The 20,995-nt window shown below is 42.4% G+C and overlaps 1 protein-coding gene and 1 long non-coding RNA gene across 2 annotated transcripts; one reads left to right on the top strand and one right to left on the bottom strand.

Moving 5' to 3' along the window:
- The first annotated feature begins 15,424 nt into the window (after positions 1-15,424).
- LOC133886844 (uncharacterized) lies at positions 15,425-16,609 on the top strand. The gene has a single exon (XM_062326734.1). The coding sequence runs from the start codon at positions 15,598-15,600 to the stop codon at positions 16,249-16,251; it is 654 nt and encodes a 217-aa protein (XP_062182718.1). The 5' UTR covers positions 15,425-15,597; the 3' UTR covers positions 16,252-16,609.
- A 1,837-nt stretch (positions 16,610-18,446) lies between these two features.
- LOC133886842 (uncharacterized) lies at positions 18,447-19,419 on the bottom strand. The gene is made up of 2 exons (XR_009903457.1): positions 19,046-19,419; positions 18,447-18,747 (listed from the first exon to the last, which is right to left on the bottom strand). It is a non-coding gene; the product is annotated as an uncharacterized LOC133886842 (long non-coding RNA).
- Between the last annotated feature and the right edge of the window lie 1,576 nt (positions 19,420-20,995).

Here is a 20,995-nt window from a genome sequence, read left to right as displayed (position 1 = left end):
ATAGTTGTAGCAAGACTGTGGCTGGCTGATACTTTTTTACCAAACCATGTGCCACTAAAGTCAGGGCACGAACCTAATTATTTAAGAAAAGAGAGTTTTAAGTATATATAAAAATATAATTTTCAAGACAAACAAAAACTAAGTGCATAAACATAATTAACTATTCCCTCCGATTGTAAATATAGGTCGTTTTAGACTTATGCATAAGAATTAATAAAGTGGATCAAATGACCTTATTATCCTTCATTTATTCTACATTAGAAAAGATAACTCATTCATTTGTGAGAGTGATAGCATTTATTAAATAAGAGCAAGATGAGAACAAAAGAGAAAAAAATACATAAAAGTTCGAGAATAACTTATATTTAGAGAATAGTTGAGGAGGCTAAAACGATCTATATTTGCAACCAGAGGGAGTATTTTATTAGCACTAATATAAGTAGTGGTGCTTAAGAAATCATCTTACCATCTGTCTAAATATATGTGTCAGTGCAGTTAAGAAAAAAACCCTATTTTTTTTCTCCATGAGCACCTCATTGTACATGTTCTTAAGAGAAAAATGGTTAAACAAAGGGGTAAAACATCTGGTGCTCTCGAAATCTGGTAGGTTATCAAGTTATGACATGGTCTCGCTAAAGAAGTGAGTTACCATAATTTTTCATACCATTTCCTGCTGTTTTAACATTTTCAATGGAGTAACAGATTTCCAGAGTTTCTGCACATACAAGTGCATTCTTTAAGTCTTAAAAAAAACGGAAGTTGGTGTATGCAATGTAGCAATCTCTGTGAGATCTTAATTCTCATATAATTGATATGATGCTAGCCTTAGGATTAAACACGAAATATTAGAGCGGAAGCATGATTGGTTACTCGAATTCGGTGATGCCATCTTGATGGGTGTTGACGGTGAGGTGCAGTGCCAACGTGATGGAGATGACCAGGATAGGCGATGTAGTGGTAGCCGAGCCTGGTGAAGCGTGTTGATGCAGTCGTCAGCGTGGTGGTGAGGATGACGATGGAGGCGGCGGCCTTCACCCCGCTGCTGCGCACGTCAAGATCGGTTTTTGGATGCGAATATGGGGGGTATCAAAACCTAGCATGAACACACTTATTGGCCAAGCGTTGTCACCCCCTCTCTATTTATATTGTGTAGCACAGTATGGGACCTCAAACAAGAGTAGGTTGCGTTCCCGATCAGAGCGCGTGAGAGAACGAGACTCCCCTTCTTTTGTCGGTCGTCAGTTAGGAGTCATGAGGGAGAGGGGCCCGAGATCAATTTCAACATTCTCTCCCTTAATTGTAAGGCTAACATCATAAGCCCACTCTCAATAAAAAAGCACACCAAGACAAAGTGTTACAACAGCTAGTGAAATACCATTAGAACCCAAAAACTTATAGCACACCACTCCATCTCAAAATGAAAATTCATTATGCTTAATGGGAGTTGGTTTGTTTTATGCTCCTTTTAATCCAGAATAGTAGGCTTTTCAATAACCCCATGCCAATAACATAATCACAAAAAATATGGGGTGATAATCCTTTAGTGAGCGACGCCACAAGCATTAATTCAGTATTTATATGCTTGACACTGATGATTTAATTTGGGATTTTATCTTTCACAACACAGTACTTCATGTTGATATGTTTGGTAGTACCACTTGACTTTGTTGTTACTCGTATAGAAAACTAAGCATAACATAAGTGGTTTCATAATACTGTCTTATATTCTTAATTACGGGATAACATAAGTTCTTTAATCATACAGCCTGCCTAGTAGCCTTATAACATGCTACAAACTCAGTTTGCATCGTTGACGATACCGTAAGTGTCTGTTTGTAGTTTTTTTTTTCATGAGATAGCTCCTCTAGCGAGGGTGAGGATATAACATGTTATAGATTTCTTAGTATCCACATACCTCGCAAACCAAAATTTAAACATGAGTATGTAGTGTTTAGTGCCTTGCACATAGGGAAGGACTTTCTCAACGGCTTTCTAGTGATTCAGTCCTGGATTTGACTGATATCTGCCACGTATCCCAGTTATGAAAACTAAATTAGAGCATGTACATAATGCTTAACATAAGGAACCGACTTCATCTGATCAGTTTTATAATGGTTCCTCAGGCATCGCATATTAAAATTTCCCAAATTTATTGCCCTTAACAATAGGAGCAGGCGAGGCAGAGCACTTATGCATATTGTATTTCTTTAGTACTATGTCAATGTATATCTTTGGACCTATCTCGGTGAATATCATTACAAAGAACGTAAGAAGCTTCACCGAAATCCTTCTTATGACTAAAATGATGAATTTTCCCCTTCTAAACTTTACTTAAATGCAATTGTCAATTTTCTTTTGATTTGAATCAAAATGAAAGGAATCATTAGTTGAGATTATCATTATTAATCCCTTCTTATTAAGCGTTGCTTTGAACCTTTTGATGTTTTTCTTTAGAGTCACGCTTTGTGTGTAGACCTATTTATAACCTACTGTTTTGGCTATGTCGGGAGTTTCTACTAAGTCTTATTCATCATTATCGCTCGTAGACTTTAATTGATCCTTCATAGCATTGAGCCACTCAGGCAAACGTTATTTATATGAGTTGGGTTTTCCTAGGACTGATGAGGCCCATCATTAGATGTTTTATTAGGAAATTCAGAAACCCCAACTGCTCCCCCTCAATTATGCAATGGTTAAAGTCAGAGGACTCTAAAAGGGTGGAGAAACAGTTTCTTAATGTGACGCTCTATTCTCCCCCTTGAAACGTGGCAAAAAAAAGGCAACACCATGATTTCTAATAAGTATCGTTATTCACATTATAGACATTCAGAGATATCAAGAACCTATTCAGAGGAAGCAAAAAATTACTAAATTTAAACTTAATGATACAATTATTATCTCTGAAATTATATTAATAACCATAATTGTTTAAGGGAAAAGCTAAAGAAAGATCCCTCCTGATGAAAGGAACATGAAAATATTATTAAATTGTAGAATGAAGCCGCTATCTAATATTAATGGAAATGATCTGACAGCTTCAACATCATCTTTCTTATGTTGACAATTCTAAGACTTTGCTCCCCTCTTTTATGGTTCTCATGGTATGGAATGCATGTAATGAGTTGGCAACGTATACAATGGCATCTGAGTCAATTCACCATGAGATAAGGGAGAAATTAACATAAGAAGATTCATTAATAAATATTATTATATTATTATCCTTTCTCGTAAGCCACTTCAAGAAACCAAGACAACCTTTCCGGTAATGTCCTATCTTGTTATAGAAGTGGTAGCCATCATCCTCAGTTTCTTCATTGTCAAGTGCAAAAGGAGTAGGTGTCTGGGGAGCCCTCTGTGCTGTCTTGTCATGCTTAGCGACGAAAATAACCTTCTTCTTAGATCTATAATCTGTTTGAAATTTTCTTTTGTTTCTAGGGCTGCTTACTTGATTAACAGAATCTTTATTTTCAATCTTCAGCCCCTCTTCCTCTTGGACACATATCGCGATCAAGTTGCTCATGATCCATTTCACCTTCTGGGTATTGTAGTTCATCTTGAAGGGAGAAAACTCAGGAGGGAGAGAGGTCATAATGAAGTGGACAAGAAAACTATCAGAAATTTTCATATCCATGCCCTTAAGTTTGGCAGCCATGTCAGTCATCATCATAATATGTTTTCTTATACTGCCATACCTATTATACTTAGTGTTGAGGAGTTTCTAAATAAGTGTACTAGCATAAAGCTTGGAGGTGCATTTGAATTGCTCTTCCACGGATACTAAGTATGTCTTAGCTTTCTCTAAGATAGGGATTGCTCCCCTTATAGCATCTAAGATCGAGTTCCTCATTATCATAAGTGACATGTGGTTAAACCGCTCACATTTTTCAGAAAGTGTATCGTAATTTTTCTTTAATTCATCTGTCGGAGGGTTAATTCCTGTCGCAGGGATCCTGAGGGACCCCTTTTTAGAGATTCGGCCGGGGGGATGATCCTGAATATGTTCGCTGGGAAAATAAATGGGTATAAATGCGATGGCCGGCAGGGTGGAATGATCTAGTGCGGAACGGAGTAAATGCGCTGGTGTTTAGACAGGTTCGGGCCGCACGGAAGCGTAACACCCTACTCCTGTATGGATACTATAAATTCCATGAGAATGTCCCTCAAGAATGTTACTGGTTATAAGAATATTTATCTATCTTAGAGCCTGAGGCTCCTTGTTCTTCGGTCTGCGTGATTCTGTTGGCTTTATGTGCTCTCGATATTCTCTTCTCTTCGCTACTTACTTCCTCTGGGATTTTCCAACCTTTTAGAGATTGTCTAACTTGTCGAGCTTGCTCAGAGATTTCAAAGCTTGTGTTTGTCCGTGCTGTCGGTTGCTTTAAATACCCGCTTGCAGCAGCGTGCCCCGAATGGGAGGGCAAGAGTTCCAAGGCACCATAAATGGAAAGGGCGTCATCATAGCCTCTGTGCGAAGTGACCGGGGGTGGAAAAGGCGCCCTGCGCCCGGTCATCCATCACCATAAATGCACTGGCAACGGGCGCCGTGGAGAGGGCCCACCGGGCAGCCACAGAGCGGCCCGGCGTACCCGCCCTGTCTTATTCTCCTACCATAGCAGCGCGGCAGATGGAACGCCTCGGCCCTTACGACGTTATCCCGAGACGGGCCGGATGGCACAAGATGGGACCCGTGCATTTAATGACCCCACGCCCTTCTGCCAGAATGTGGCAGGAACTGACACCGAGCGTGGTGGGAGCAGTTGGAGGTGATAGGCCACGTGCGCTCTTTAAATGCGGCCTTGGGCCTTTGACTGGCTGACACTTCATCAGTGGGCCCCTGCGGGGGCCACTGTCAGGGGGCTTTCTGAGTCGTCGGGGAACCGAGTGCTCGGGGGTCACTGTTCACCTCCCCGAGCACTCTCTCCCGAGAATGCCCTTTCTTGATCCTCGGGGAACCGAGTGCTCGGGGGCTACTGTTCACCTCCCCGAGCACTCTCTCCGGGGCACGCTTGTACGGATCCTCGGGGGACCGAGTGCTCGGGGGCCGCTGCACGCAGTCCCGAGCACTCTCTCCTGGAACTTCCTTCAGTGGGTCCTCGAAATACTTGGGTGCCCAGGGGGCCGCCGCTCGCGGCCTCGGGTAAACTTCTCCCAATACTTAACTTTCCTGGTCGTCGGGGGACTCGGGTGCTCGGGGGTCACCGTATACCTCCCCAAGCACTTTCTTTTCAACACTTAGACTTCGCAGATCATCGGGGAACTTGGGTACTCAGGGACCACTGACTATGGCCCCAAGTGCCCTCTCCCGGGACTTAATTTTTTTTTACCTCGCGGGGGAAACTCCGCGGGATGGCGCCACGTGGCGGATTGCTGGCCTGGCCTCGGGGTTCGGGGACCCCCGGTTCCTGATTCAAACATAATCTTTATTTTCAATCTTCAGCCCCTCTTACTCTTGGACACATATCACGATCAAGTTGCTCATGGTCCATTTCACCTTCTGGGTATTGTAGTTCATCTTGAAGGGAGAAAACTCAGGAGGGAGAGAGGTCATAATGAAGTGGACAAGAAAACTATCAGAAATTTTCATATCCATGCCCTTAAGTTTGGCAGCCATGTCAGTCATCATCATAATATGTTTTCTTATACTGCAATACCTATTATACTTAGTGTTGAGGAGTTTCTAAATAAGTGTACTGGCATAAAGCTTGGAGGTGCATTTGAATTTCTCCTCCACGGATACTAAGTATGTCTTAGCTTTCTCTAAGATAGGGATTGCTCCCCTTATAGCATCTAAGATCGAGTTCCTCATTATCATAAGTGACACGCGGTTAAACCGCTCACATTTTTCAGAAAGTGTATCGTAATTTTTCTTTAATTCATCATAATTCTCCACACCAACGGTAGGAGCATCAACCCTGAGTGCATAGTCAAGGTCCAAAACACCAAGGGCAACTATAATTTTAGCTTTCCAAGCAGGGAAGTTGTTCTCTGTAAGTTGATCTATGCCGTCAATTATGGTGACAACAGATGAAGCGTTAAGAGTTGAAGCAAAGATTTGGAAAAATTAGAGAATCATCATGAAATCATATTTGCACGAAATTAATCCTAGATTGGTTTGATTAAAAACATGTAAAGCTCGATTCCATTCCGTATCACCATTGGGCAGAAAACAGAAAAGAAATTAATAATATATAAATGGCACATAATTACAATCAATGTTGGTCAGAAAGGAATTATGGACCTTTGTAAAAAATTTAACACATGATCGCAAATAACGTTGGTTAGTATGCAGTCATGCCCAAAAATAACATCAAACTTTTCTAAATAAATTTTCCTGTTGGTTCCAATTCACACAGAGAAATGTTCGTAAATTTTGGTGCATAAAATGTCATTATTTGAGCCATATTGGTCAATTAAACTAGTGCATAAAAGGAAAATATTAAGTTCACTAGGAAAAATTGAATGCATTAAATATTATTTATTTGGGACATCGTGAATTTTTGTACATTATACATCATTTATTTGGGCGATAATCATTAATAAATCAAGTGCATAAATATAAAACCTTAAAATTTACTAGAAAAACTCATTAAAAGAAAAGCCTAATATTCTTTTAAAAACAGCCCATCTGGCATTTTCAGCCACTCGACCTATAACTTGCACGTGACAGCGTGTGGCCCAGAGAAAGCGTGGCCTAGAGGCGTGTCAACACGTGTGCTAGCCGGAGACCGCGTCGCCAGCCTAATCAACTAGCACGAGTGATCTTGACCGCCTGATTTGATCTGACGGTTGTCCGGTGGATTTGGTCAGAACAAAACCACGTCGAACGCCAGTTCCCAAACCCTAACTCCATTTCTTCCCTCGATCCCCAATTTCTCCACCCGCAACCGAGAGAGAGAGAGAGAGAGAGAGAGAGAGAGAGAGAGAGAGAGAGAGAGAGAGAGAGAGAGAGGCGGTCCGTGAATACTCCAGCGACGTCAAGCTGTCAACACAAGAGAGAGAGAGAGAGAGAGAGAGAGCGGAAAGCAGGGACAAGATGTAGCCCTCATGGGTCGGTTCATCGGAGCACGCATGCAGTGGTGTGTGGCTTCGTCGACCCGATCCTCAGTGGTTTCGTGAGGGCGGTGAGCGCGTGCGGCGAAAAAAGGGACGTGCTCCCGTGGATCTGCAATGCGCGCAAGAAGACGACGTGGCTCTGGTATCAAATGCTAGACCTTAATTCTCATCTAATTGACATGATGCTAGCCCTAGGATCAAACACGAAACAATAGAGCGGAAGCATGATTGGTTACCTGAATTCGGTGACGCCATCTTGATGGGTGTTGACGGTGAGGTGCAGTGCTGCGTGATGGAGACGATCGGGGTAGGCGATGTAGTGATAGTCGAGCTTGGTGAAGCGCGTTGATACAATTGTCGGCGTGGTGGTGAGGATGCGATGGAGGCAGTGGTCTTCACCCCGCTGCTACGCACGTGAAGATCGGTTTTTGGATGCGAATATGGGGGTGTCAAAACCTAGCACGAACACACTTACCGGCTAAGCGCCATCACCCCCTCTCTATTTATACTATGCATCACGAGATGGGATCGCAAACAAGAGTTGGTTGCACTCTCGATCAAAGCACATGAGAGAACAGAAGTCCCTCCTCTTTTGTTGGTCGTCAGTTAGGAGTCGTGAGGCAGAGAGCCCAAAATCAATTCCAACAATCTCCAGTGGTCAGATTGATCAAACTAGTAATAATAAAAAAAGCAGATCAGGAAAGAAAAGGCAAATGAGCCTGGTTTGGTGAAAGGGACCAAAGTCCCTAATGTTCTAAACTACTAGGGTCGCTTTGGTTTGTGTCCTTGATGGAGCTGCTTTTTCGACTTCTCTTCCAGCACAAGACGACACATGTTGGGGAGCACCAGCCCACTTGCCCACCAGGCCTGCTAACCCCACATCTAATTTGGTCACTAATATTCTCTTAATCTTTTTGCATCACACCCAAAAATGGTACTTGTCTAGACAAAATTGGATTATTGTATATGACTTAATGAATTCTTTGTCTGAGTTGGACTCAAGCTTGAACCAACAGTTCAATATTGCTGATGCTGATTATAGTGCACCTGGGTATATCGCAGAAATTTCAGATCGTTTTCTGTAGGAGCCTAGAAAAATTCATGTGTTCTAAACGGGTTATACACATTGTTCAATTTTCGTTCTTTACTAAGCATAATGTTCTGGTTCTGGCATAGTATGTATTAGTATCCTTTGCGGTTGAAACCTGGCATGATTAACGAGTTACCACCCTTGTATCATGTATATATTTTACTAAAATTAACAGAGATTGTCTCTCATAATTTTTTACCTCGGTATTAGAGGGGTTTTCCACATTAAATTCTCGTGTTTCTCAGATCTAATCATTCAATTCCCAACAGAAGTAACTCAGGAGCCACACATTCCTTAGCATCCACTCCGATTAAGTAGTGGGCTCGTTTAATTAGCCAGAAAAGTCGGTACATGAATTCCCTAAGTCCTAACAGAAAAGGGAAAAAAAACACAGCAGAAGCAGTGCACTAATTCCGTAGCTCTTCGAGCTCCGAGCTCATGAATGCCAGCTTTACCCAAAGCTAGCTGTATGCATGCAAGCAAGGAAAGAAGAACACGACCAAAGAAAAGAAAAGAAATTCATCACTTGCACACCACGGAATTTATAGCTAGATTTTTCAGCTTTCTCCTTTTCTTACGGCTGGAAACGAGAAAGAAAAGGGTGTGCTGGATCTTGTGCCGGTTGCATTTTGCTTCGATGAGATGTCGAAGCAATGCGTGTTTTTGTTCCTCTGTGGTTTGATCGTGAGAATTTCCAAGGCATGTTCGATGCTTCTCAAAAGAAAACCCAAGGCACGTATTTGTTCCGCGGAAGCTTAAAAAAACCGGGTTCCGCTGTGCCGCAGAACGGCAATTTTTTTTTAAATAATAGTATTTTAATATAATATCGTAAAAATAATATCTATTTTAAAAAATTGTAGAAAAAATATCATGTCAACAGGTGATGAGCACAAACACTATTACAAATATTATTTTCAGAACACTTAGAGTGATTTTTCACATAGGACTCAGTATGACAAACCGCTTAAATAGCCTTGAAATTTTTGGTCCACCTCTGAAAATTTTTTCACAAACGGTTGCTTACGATAACTACGTCTATAAATAGGATGATTATCACAGACGATTTTTTATATGAATCGTTTGTGTAAAAGATCATTTTCAGAGACTGTTCCTTATATGAATCACTTCTGAAAATAGGATAATTATCAGAGACGGTTTTTTATATGAACTGTCTATGTAAAAGATTATTTTAAGAGGCGGTCTCTTATATGAACTGCTTCTGAAAATAGGTTGATTTTCACAGGCGATTTCTTATATGAACCGCCTCTCGTAATGGATACCAGTTTATCTTAAAAAAATTATAAAATTTTCAAACAAAGTAGGATTGGAACAAATTTTATATGAAAATTATAGCCCCTAATGAGATCTATAACTTTGTAATTGAATTTTTTTTCATTTGAGATTATTTAGATGTTTTGAAATTTTAGACAGAAAAGGTCAAAAGAATTACATATGCTATTAGTGTTACTAGTACTTTATGGTGGAATGTTAAGTACTTATCATGTGAACTGAGAGATCCTAGGTTTAAGTCCCACGAACCATATATGTATGAAATATTATGTGACTTGCGACTTACGTTGAGCCAAAAACAATTTGGTTTTGTCGAAAAAAAAGTTGATTTGGGAACCGATTACCGGATGCGGTCCACTCAAAGAACCGTATGTAAAAATATATTAGCACAGACGGTTCCTTAATAGTGAGATGTTGAGTCTATCGGTATGCCAATTGCCGACATGTCTCTTGTCAGTATTTCGCTCGTCGATAGGTACTAATTTTGTAATTTTTTGAAACACATAATATGTTTGTAATTTTTCATTAAATTAATATTATTTTAAAAAATTCCAGAGCGTTATACCTCCTCTGGGAACAGGACGTGGCAAACATTGCTCTCTTTTCCACCAACCAGAAGGCAAGCTTCTTTCTGTTTGCCAGATAGGAGTACATTGTATTTCTCTCTCTTTTTTTCTTGCTTGTGCCTTTTCCTTTCCTGAATCCTAACCAAAGTAATCAAACACATGCATGGAAGCTCCCGTATACGTACGCTTTTGTTTTGTACGACCCAAAGCTTGGTCTTATCGGCGTGTACAGTTGTACACTACACTAGTCTGCTCCTAACTACATACGCAGTATTGTTATTTGCTATCGATCAGTTTGCACGTACTTTGTACACGCATCCGCAGCATGCACACGCTCTTTCCTGACCAAGACGTGACGCGCCTTCTTTACAATTCTCCAATGCTTGCCATGTGCGGCAAGGGATCACCGGTCGAAATGCCGTATCCGGGAGGTAATTTCGCGGCGTATCAAAGCGCCTTTTGATCTGGGTGCTGTTTCGAGCTGGCCACGCTGGTGCGTGCTTTAGGTCTTGGTTCAGTTCCGCCGCTTCTACTCCATCGCTGTATTAACCTTTTCTAATGCCTGTTCCGTTCGACCAGTTGATGACATCTCACCACTTGGATCGCCATTGTCTAGTAGTAGGAGTGCTGCCTTTTCTTCTTCAATCTTCATCCCTTCCACTTTGAGCAGCAGCTTTCTGTTTTCCTCACGCATTGACCTTTTCTCGATAATGGAAGCTGTACCGACTTTTATCGTTGTATTATATTTATACGTATTTGTTTGATAACTTAAGTGTAAACATGTTTCAAAAATACTTAAAAGTAGTTTAGAGCTTTTTAGAAAAATCCTAAATGCCCCGTAGATGAAGAAAAATAGAAAAGGGAGAATAGAATCAAGTTTTCAATGTGAGACCGCTCTCGTAGTCTGACTGGGATTCCCCGCGATCTGACCAACAGAGGGCAACCACGTAGGCTTGCCACGTGAGCTTCCTACAGTCTAACCGACCCTACGCGCGATCTGACCGCCACAGCTTAGAGGCTCTACTTAGGAAAATCGATCAACTCTCTCACACTCTCACTCACTCCTTCACCCACACCAAGAGAGTGAGAGACCACCTCGACATCCGTGACGATCGGAGATCGACGGAGGTAACTTTCTCGAGCTCATCTACTTCATCCTCTTCGTCGGGAGAGTTCCTATACGCGTTTCTTTCACCTCAAGCTCCAAACCACTCTGGAGTCCGATCTCCAAATTGGAGTTTCTCTTGAGTGATCCTTTCCAATAGAAAACTTCTCTACGTTAAGGTGGGGCATCTTCTACTATTTTCCCATCGTTCCTAAGCCCCTAATCGGTTCCCATTCCATTTAGATCTAAACTTAACCCTAGCCTAGGGTTTATCCATAAGGTATTTTGAGTTTAGCTCAAGGAATATTGTCCAAATCACTTTAGAAACACTCTATTAGTCTTATAGAGTATTTTGATACTCTTCATGATCGAATGTTTCGTCAGAGCCTTCGTTGGCAACCTCACAAAGTGGCACCAACAAGGTCTCTCGATCTGACCGCTACTAGGACCAGTTTGACTGCCATGCATCAAAACCTTCTGCAGGTCGACGGTTAGATTGTCACTTTCACTTCGGTCTGACCGCCAACCCTTCAAAGCTATATGTACTTAGGTTACCTTGTTTGGAGTTTCAACCTTCGGAACCCAAATCATTTGGTGGTGGTCTTTTGTAAATGTTTTTCGAAACACAACGCTCTATTAATATTCAAGAATTAATCATATACATACTTTTCCATCATTTAATTATTTATACAATGCATTCTTGATTTGTTTAAAGAGCGTTACGTCAGCGATCCAAACGAGTGAAGACAACGCCAATCTAACATAGTTTTGTGAGTGTTGCGTCGGGAGTATCAGGCAACCGTTAGAGCAGCAAGACAAACATGTAAGCATATTGCACCATTTTGTTTGAATTAAATGGAGTCTAAATTGATAAGTCATTGCTTATGTAGGTTTGTATGTTTAGCTATGTCGATGTCGGGTTTAGATGGGTAGAACCTATATTGATTTACATTACCTCTATCTTAAGTTGTTGATGATCTATATCCTTTAGCCTTAATAACATTATTGATATCTAACTTAAGAGTTATTCGAAATGCTTAGTAATACATAGATCTTCGATAAAAGTTGAGCGATGGTGCAACCATTGTTCGTGAGTTTATGACTTACTTATTGTTTAAAAATACAATAATAATGATATGGGTTGTATTACATGTGAGGATAAGAAGAGATGTAGACACTGCTAGAGGTATCTTCTTCACTAGAGGGGTTTCTCGGTGTTATTTGGGAGGGGAGTTCGGATGCCATAGACCGTTTGTATTGTTTAAGCACTGTTCGTCGATGTAGTTGTGGCCTTTATCGCATATAGGAATGATAAGCTGAATACATATCGTACTTACTACATATCGCATATTATCACATATGGGTGTCGTGGGCATAATAGGCTTGTAGGGGTATCCAATATGCTCTGGAATTAGTTTTAGATGAGCACGTACCTATCGACGCATGATCAAATAGCCGTGATTTATTGAAAAATATTGACATGAGTATCCCTTACTTGGGCCTATGTGGATACATGAGCTGAAAGATCATCGAGTTGTGTAGGTACATAAGTACCCATGCAGGATGTAAAAACAATTTGAATTGTCGCGCTTTCGGTCATGAGCATGCTTCTGTCTATTTACATCGGTTATAGAGTTTCTGAATTTAGGATGTATAATATGGTATGGTATGTTGAGATAGCTGTTTATGTTTATTGCTTACATGAGATGGTTCCAGTTACATTTATGTTTAAGTTGTTGGTCATATGATAGAAATGTACTTTTGGTTAAGTATAGATGCTCACACATAGGTATCTAGGTTACTTACGTTTATAAATTTACTTAACCTTATGACTATTCTTGCTAATGACTTAACTGCATAATCCTTAGAGTCGGGTTATTATATGTACCAATTATGGATTAAGTCTTGCGAGTACTTTAGTACTTACGCTGCTCTTTCAGGTTCTACCGGTGAGAAGGAACTCGTGTTTGACTACTTTACGTCCGCCGATGTAGATAGCGGGAATGAGTAGTGCAAACTACTCGTTTGACAAGGCTTTTGGGTGGAGTCCAAGGACATATGTCTTCACCTAGGTTTGTTGGTTTATAGATATTAATCTTTCGCTGTATAGTTCCAGTTTTGGTTAGAAAGTGATCTGTTCTTTATATTTTTAACTTTTTTATGTAAATTATTGTAAATAGTTGAATACTTAAGAACTTACAATATAATATAATTAGTTGTTCTTTCTTAAACTTTGTGGTGATGTTATATATTATAAAGGTACGTGTTTTGATCTTATGTACAAAATACGTGCCGAGACTATCAAAATAGTATTCCGATTAATCATCATAATCATGATTAAACAAATAATAATATTAATGATTAATTAAAATATTATTTAAACGCTTCCTAACATCAGCATATCTCGGATACACACAGTAAAACAAGAGCAACAAACATCGACAACGCATTGACCCGTGCTAGCTGTGTGTTTGAGTGCTGGACTGTGGGGTTGGCGGTTTGGCTCTTGTTAATTTTGCAGCCGCTGACCGCAGTTGGCCCTAGACATCTTCTCTCCAATCCAGCTTTCGTGACATGACCTAACCACCTGCACTACAGTTGTTAAATCTGTAGAAGGACATTCACCAGCTGAAATTAACTGTGTGCTTATTGGTTTTCACCTGATGAAAAGGAATGCATGTACTTTGAATCACACGCACATAGGCCTACCTGGCATGCATATCGCTCCGATCCAGTTGCTGTATGAATGATCTCAGTTGCTGCATGAGTGAGGATGCACCGAATATGCTGCGTGCTCATGTGGAGTCCATGTAACCACAGGACCGAAGTTCTGTTTTTGTTTAGCCACCGCCCACATCGATAGTTCACGCATGCATGCATGCAAGGAAAGGCCGGCACGTTGCCTGCAAAAACTTGCAACTTGCAAATCCTTTGGAAGCTTCCTCGAAGGCGACCTGAACACTAAGTTGATCGTAAGATGATCAATCTTCTTTTAACACTTGCCCCATCATGTAAATAATTGGCGCAAGTAGCTATAGCTAGCCACCTTTCCAATTCCTAATGGTGCAAAAATTAAGCACTTTTTAACCACACCTTTTTCACGCGTAAAACGAGAAGAAAAAACTTCTAACACGACAAAACTCGATCGTGGAGAGTACCAGTACTAATTACTTCCAACACGCGTAAAACGAGAAGAAAAACTTCTAACACGACAATTCAGCTCAAAAAATTATTTCTTTTTAAGTCACGAAGAAGATACTGGAGTATTAGGTAAAAGGCGAAAGAATAGTTCGCTTTGTGCTCACCGCGCAGCTGCGTATACTGGAGTATTAGGTAGCCCGGTCTAACAGTGGTTCAAGCGTGAACGGAGTATATCTCCATTGATTAGGATTTTTTTTTTATGAAACTTGTCTATCTGGGTTCGAGTTCTAAACCCGATATGAATGTTTGTATTTTTTGGATTAAATCACTGTTTAATGGTCAAAACGTATGTCCACGCTACGTGAGGTTATATCTTTAATCTTATTTAGATGTGTGCCAGAATTCACCCATATGAGATATGTGGATGTAAGTGTGATATACGTACGCGAGTGTGTGTGCATGTTCGACTTGTACTCTCAAGAAAAAATAAAGGAGATAGTAGCCTTCTCTCAGTTGATGGAGGAGATTAGTCCGATCTAAATCGTATGTGCATCGTGCCTTCTTTAACCTTCCAGCCTTCTTAAACCTCCCAATACCTACTTCTTCAATGCTCTCGTCTACCGCCTGCCTCCATTGTCTCCAATGGCATCCTCGTTGCTAGATCCACACCTACCACCCGTCGTAATACTAACCACTCTATTTTTCTTGCTCCTAACGCCAACCCCTCCAACTATCCGCCTTGTCACACAACCACCCACCACCGATCCAGCTACCTTCCTAGGTCTTCCTCTAACCCTAGGTCACCGGTGAACTCCGAAATCCCAAACTCTAATAACCTTCCCTAAACTCACCGATGGCTAATTCTAATCACCGGTGAACTTCAAAATCTCAAACCCTAATCTCTTCCTTCGCCGACAACTAATGTTCACACAGTCACATGAAATCTCTCCCGCCTGTACCCAGGCGTGAAAAAATAATGGTGGTTCAAGAACCATGGTAGCGTAGTGTCCTCCAAATCCCAAAACCACAACTAACTACCACCTGCCAAACAAGCGCTCACTTCTCTCTCCCTTTCCTTTCCTTAATTCTTAAGTCCCGTCTGCCCGTGGGCCCCACCCCATCGCCTTCGCCTTTAAATACCGCCCCGCCCTCCTCATCCCATTCGTTCCATCTACCACCTAGCTAATCAAGCACGCCTTGCACTGAGCGCTCAGCAGAGCGAAGCTCAGATCACGGAAGGAGGTTACTGATTCGATAGTAAATCTGTTGTGCATTTGCGTATAATCCAGTTCGCCACCACGGATCTTGCCGTCGAACCCGACAGGAGGATCTAGCCGGCCGGCTGCGGCGGCATGGAGCCAGGGTTCGGGAAGCGCCTGGTGCACGTGCTGCGCGCCGTCTACCACATGCTGCGCCGCGGCCTCTGCTGCAAGCGCCTCATGATGGACCTCCACCTGCTGCTCGGCCGCGGAAAGCTCGCCGGGAAGGCGCTCCGCAACCTCGTCGCCGCGGTGAACCACCCGCATGCCGCCCACACCGCTGCTGCCGGCGCCGAGGCGTCGCCGTCCTCGGCGCTGTCGTTTAGCCACGACCCCAGGGACGTGGAGTTCAGCTGCACCACCACGCCGTCGTACGCGCCGAGGGCCCTGTTCCCCTTCAGGATCCGCGGCGGCCGCGGGGCCAGCCGGGGCGGCGGCGGCGGCCTCAACGTCGCCGAGGTATCGCGCGTCTTCGAGAGGATGAACGCCGAGGAGGCAGGCGCCGGCGCGGAGACGCCGTCGGCGGCTGGGGCCACGCCCTCGCCCATGCTTGCCCTCAGCCTCGGCCGCAGCCCCGCGGGGGTCCGGCACCTGCGCGTCACCGACTCGCCATTCCCCGTCGAGCCGGAGGGCGTCGACGAGCGCGTGGACGCCCACGCCGACGACTTCATAAAGAGGTTCTACGAGCAGCTCCAGCTGCAGCAGGCGTTCGCCACGCCGGACAACTGCGTCCGCCGCCGTGGCTAGGCACCCGGCCAATCGTGCGTGCTTGCGTGTGTCCGTGCATGGCGCAGATACCGAGGCATGCGAACTACAAATATGTGGCCATAGCGTCCAACTGTTTCACTGTCATATCACCATATATATGTGGGTTTCTAATTTTTCTACCTGCATGCATGTGTAATTTTCATTTCGTTTGCCGATGAGACGAGATAAAAGACGGGTTTGCAGGAGCCCCGACATGTGTATCTGTCAAACTTACTCTCTGCATATATGCATACGATATGAATTGGTAAATTTTGAACATTTCAATTCAAGGAACATGTGTTACGGTTTAAGTGGGCGTACATATTTATTTAGAAAAGCTTAAATATCTGCCCGTTTGTTGAAGGGGAAAATTACTAGGTTAGTTTCAGTGATTATTGTTTGTGTTTGTTAGCCCTATTTTGGTTGGCGTGTATTACACTACACGTTCTTAATTGTTCTTTTTTAAGGACTCGTTTGTTTTTATATGGATTGTTGTAATCTAGATTCTGTGTAGAATCTTTTTTTAAATAGATTAAGAATTATGCAATTGTGTAGTAAAATATGAATTATGATAATCAATTTTTAGATTATGACTATTTATTTTTGCTTTTGCTTTTAAGCTAAAATTTATAATCAAAATAAAAAACAAAAGGGACTAAGAAGCCTAAATCTAATTCATAATTAATTGGAAAGTAATTTATAACTTGCATACGGATACTTGAGAGTATGAATACGTACGTACGATACATATGACCTTCTAGTTTGGACTTCAAATCAGTATAGCAAGTGTGTGTATATATGTGCGCAGTCAGTAAAGATGTCCATCTGTTGAGAAAAAGGGATAGAGACAAGAATATACACTATTGTTGCAGGCCAATAGGCCATATGCATGATCACCAACGGTTCCTTAATTAAACTCGATCGATCATGTAGCATCCTAATTTCGTTACATCGTCGACCGTTGAATATCTGAGTAGTACACTTTTTATGTTGATGTCCTCTTGAAAGGGACTGCGCCAAGCTCATTGGTGTTGAGACTCGAGAATATCTCCGGAGACGATCGATCATATAGTGGAGTATATCCACACACGTGGGAATAAAATATATGTACGATGAATTATTATATCTATGTTATCTCGAATTTCTTGGACCGGCGTTAGGTGTACTCACATATATACAGTGGCGGATATAGAGGAGCCATATACAGGCTCATCCATCTCTCCTTTCTTTTCTGTTCTCTCTCATCCATAGAGAAAAAAATATATATTACGGTTTAGAGAGTTTTCATTGGTTGTGAAACAGTAGGGAGCCCCAACACCCCTGATCGGTCCCTGCGTATGCATTTCTTGTCCCAGCGTTAGGTACATTCACGTATGCACATTGTATTTAATAACTGGTTGACAACATTTTTACCGTCTGACAGGTTAGGCCCGTCGATAAATTTCTGTCTTTTTATACTCTTCTTCGGTAACTATACAGAATCGAGTGTGTGGCACTACTACAGAAAGCATTTATACAGATAGTTAAAAATTTCGTGTGGGATATTTTTTTAATCATTTATAAAAAAGAGTCGGTACAAGATTTGTACATATGAGTTTTGAACCATCTGTAAAAAAAATTTGTACAGACGTCTCGTAAACAGAGCCGTCTATACTAAGAAATATCACAGATGACTCGTAACTTCGAGCCGTCTGTAAATTAGGAAGAGTACAGACGGCTCTTAGGCCCTTTTTGTTTCCTGCTTCTGCTACTGGCAAAAGTCAGAAGTCAGAAGCCAGAACAAACGGAGTTCTGGAGAAGTGACTTTTGGAGAAGCCAGAAGCCTGCTTCTGAGGAAAATGAACTAAACCTGAGAAGCTCGCTGAGATATGCTTTTCTGAGAAGCTATGTGCTGAGAAACCAAAAATTTGTTGTAGAAGCCAACAGCCTATTTTCAAAAGTATTTTTTCAGACAAGCTAAAAGCATAGCTTTTCAGAAAAGCTCAAAAGCAGAAGCTCAAACAAACAAACCCTTAGTTTAGAATCGTCTGTACTAACTCAAAAAATACCAAAAAATAAAATCAGCACTCGCTGCAGCTGCTTGCTGTGCCGGCGGGTGCTCATCAGCTCGGCTCTGCTCAGGTTGCTAATCAGTTGCCATATTACATACAGAACCACTACAATATTACAAGCAACCATCACAGAGCACCTAATCCTTGGCAAAATTCACGGATCTAAAAGAGTATTACACCTTTCTTACATTAACACATATGTATACAATATTACAAGCAATCATCAGAAAACTCAGTCGACTCCGGGCATTCTTGAGAAGCAAATTTCTTAATTCTATACTATGAATACAATGTAATTTTCTTCTTCAAATATGTGACTAGATAAAATCATAAAATTTACCAAATGTTAGTCTTGCTGTAGATTTTTCCTAAACTGCTTTGCTTCGCTAGTCTAGAACTCTAATGCTCGAGGCTAGAGCCGTGGAGGCCTTCCCGGATCAAATGTCTGAACAAGGATCAAATGATAGTGTCATTAGTATTGAATATGATAATTTGTCAAATCGAATTAACATGCATAGAAACCATGACTATTCGATTCATTAGGTGACGGAACAACATCCCACACAAAACAATGAAAAGTGCAACAAGGATGTTGAGATCTCGAACACCACAGCTCTAATTCACTAAACCAAAAAAAAAAAAAAAATCTACACCTAGAAATAGCCCAATCAGCTAAGGCAAAATAAAGAGGGTACATACCATCAAAATTCCGGAAGAGCTATTAGGGAGAAAGGGAACAATACCTTCTGAAATTGATTAGGTGTGAGAACAAAAAGTACATGGCGGCGACGAGGACCACCGTAATCACGAGTGTCGCTACGGCAAAGCGGAGTACCGCTGACGCCCGCATCAGTGGGAGTGCAAGGCGGAGATCTGGATCTGAGCTAGGTCGTGGTTGTAGCCACGCATGGCGACGAGCTCGCCTCTGCTACAGAAACGGTTGCTGCGGAAGCTCGCGCTGATGGGCGATGGATCTAAGTAGATCGAGCGGGACTTGAGAGCAGATAGAGAGGGAGGAGGTGAAGTGGATAAGGATGAGTGGATGAGAGAGGTGGAGCAGATCGGCTCTAAAATATCAGTCGAGCGGACGTGTATGTGAGCCAAAAAGTTAATTGAAACAAAGTTTCGAGTCCATTTCAATGGTCACGTGGGATGCTCCAGTTAATTGAAATCATTTGTACTGTATGTTTTAGTACAGACGATCTTATTTGGGAATCGTATGTATTATTAGTATAGGCGGTTTACAAATGAGAATCATCTGTACTAAAGCATCTCACTTCGTGGAAACTATTTCTCGGTGTTTTTCAGACAATTCTAATTTGAAATTATCTGTGATACTCTTTATACATATGGTTCTGAATAAACATATGTATCAAATACGTCTTATTAAATTATTTTTTAGTAGGATGAGCACATGATACATGCATAGATGGGTTGAAACTCGCCAGTAGACAGACAATCACCGTGCTTGGATCCTCGCTGCCATGACCATAATCGGTTCAGAAGCGAGCAAACAGACGGACAACGGCTCGGCTCGGCTCGGCTCGAAGGCCCGACGCCGATGGACCCTGGCTGTCCTCCCCCTCCTCCTCCCCACACCCGCCCATCCACCATCAGCAGTTCAGCACTCAGACGTGGGGCGAGGCGGTTGATTACCTCCCATGCTAAGCAAACGTGCTTGCCTTTTCCGCTGATCCGTGCATGAACCCTGCATGCCTCGCTACTCTCTCGATCACGCGAGGCGAGGCCGCTTTTGCTTTCCTGGCGTGTCCTCGCCTGCCTGCCTGTACGTTCATGTACCAGTACGGGAGTACCACCCTTCCCGAGAGAGACGGAGCAGCGGGGAGCACACGCTAGGTGGCGCGGCTTTTTCGGCGTCCCGCTTCATGTCCGGTGTCGTGCGCTGCCAGCGAGAGAACCTGGCACGGGACACATACGCAAGTGTTGTGCGCACACAGTACAACCGGTTATGGATCTAGGGCCGAAAAGTAGGAGCTCTTTCTTTTTATCCTCTTTTTCCTTCATATTTTTTTTCTCTTCTTCCTCCTCTTATATCGGAGTATTAAATAAAGGTATTATGGCTAATAAGCCTAACGAAGGATATGACAACCACTGAGAATATTTTTTAATCCTATCTCATTACGCGACCTGCGTAAGACTTGCACGACTAGTCTTCTTACGATATAATATGGTCCTACGACTAGTACTTGCTGGTCGCAGGATACCTATGTGTAACATGTCTAATCGTATTTATTGATATCTACTCAAGTGTTTCTCTTCCTGAAGCATCTCCTCCAACGAACAAAAGTCGTGGGTGGCGCAGATGGGCAATGCTCCGTCCTGTAGAATTAATTGTTATGGAGTGGGGTGTTACGGACTGGCTTACTCCACATGATAGATATGATAAGTTTCGGTCGGTCCTAGCCGAAAAGTATGGTGGCTCAACCAATCCCGAGGAGTTTCTGCAGATTTACACGATCATGGTGCAGGCCACGAGAGGCCACGAAAAAGTCATGGTTAACTACTTCCTGACCGCTTTGACCGGTTTAGCCTGGTCCTGGCTTACGAACCTCCCCCGCGAATTGGTTCGCTCCTAAGAGGATCTGTGCGACCGGTTTGTCGCCAATTTCCAAAAGACCTATGCAAGACCTTGGGGTCGAGGACGATATGTACCAAATCAGACAGCAACAAGG

The sequence above is a fragment of the Phragmites australis genome, chromosome 1 (genome assembly GCF_958298935.1).
Source record: "Phragmites australis chromosome 1, lpPhrAust1.1, whole genome shotgun sequence".
Lineage (NCBI taxonomy): Eukaryota > Viridiplantae > Streptophyta > Magnoliopsida > Poales > Poaceae > Phragmites > Phragmites australis.
The sequence above is the reverse complement of the archived record's forward strand: the minus strand, read 5'-3'. Positions and strand labels throughout refer to the sequence as shown.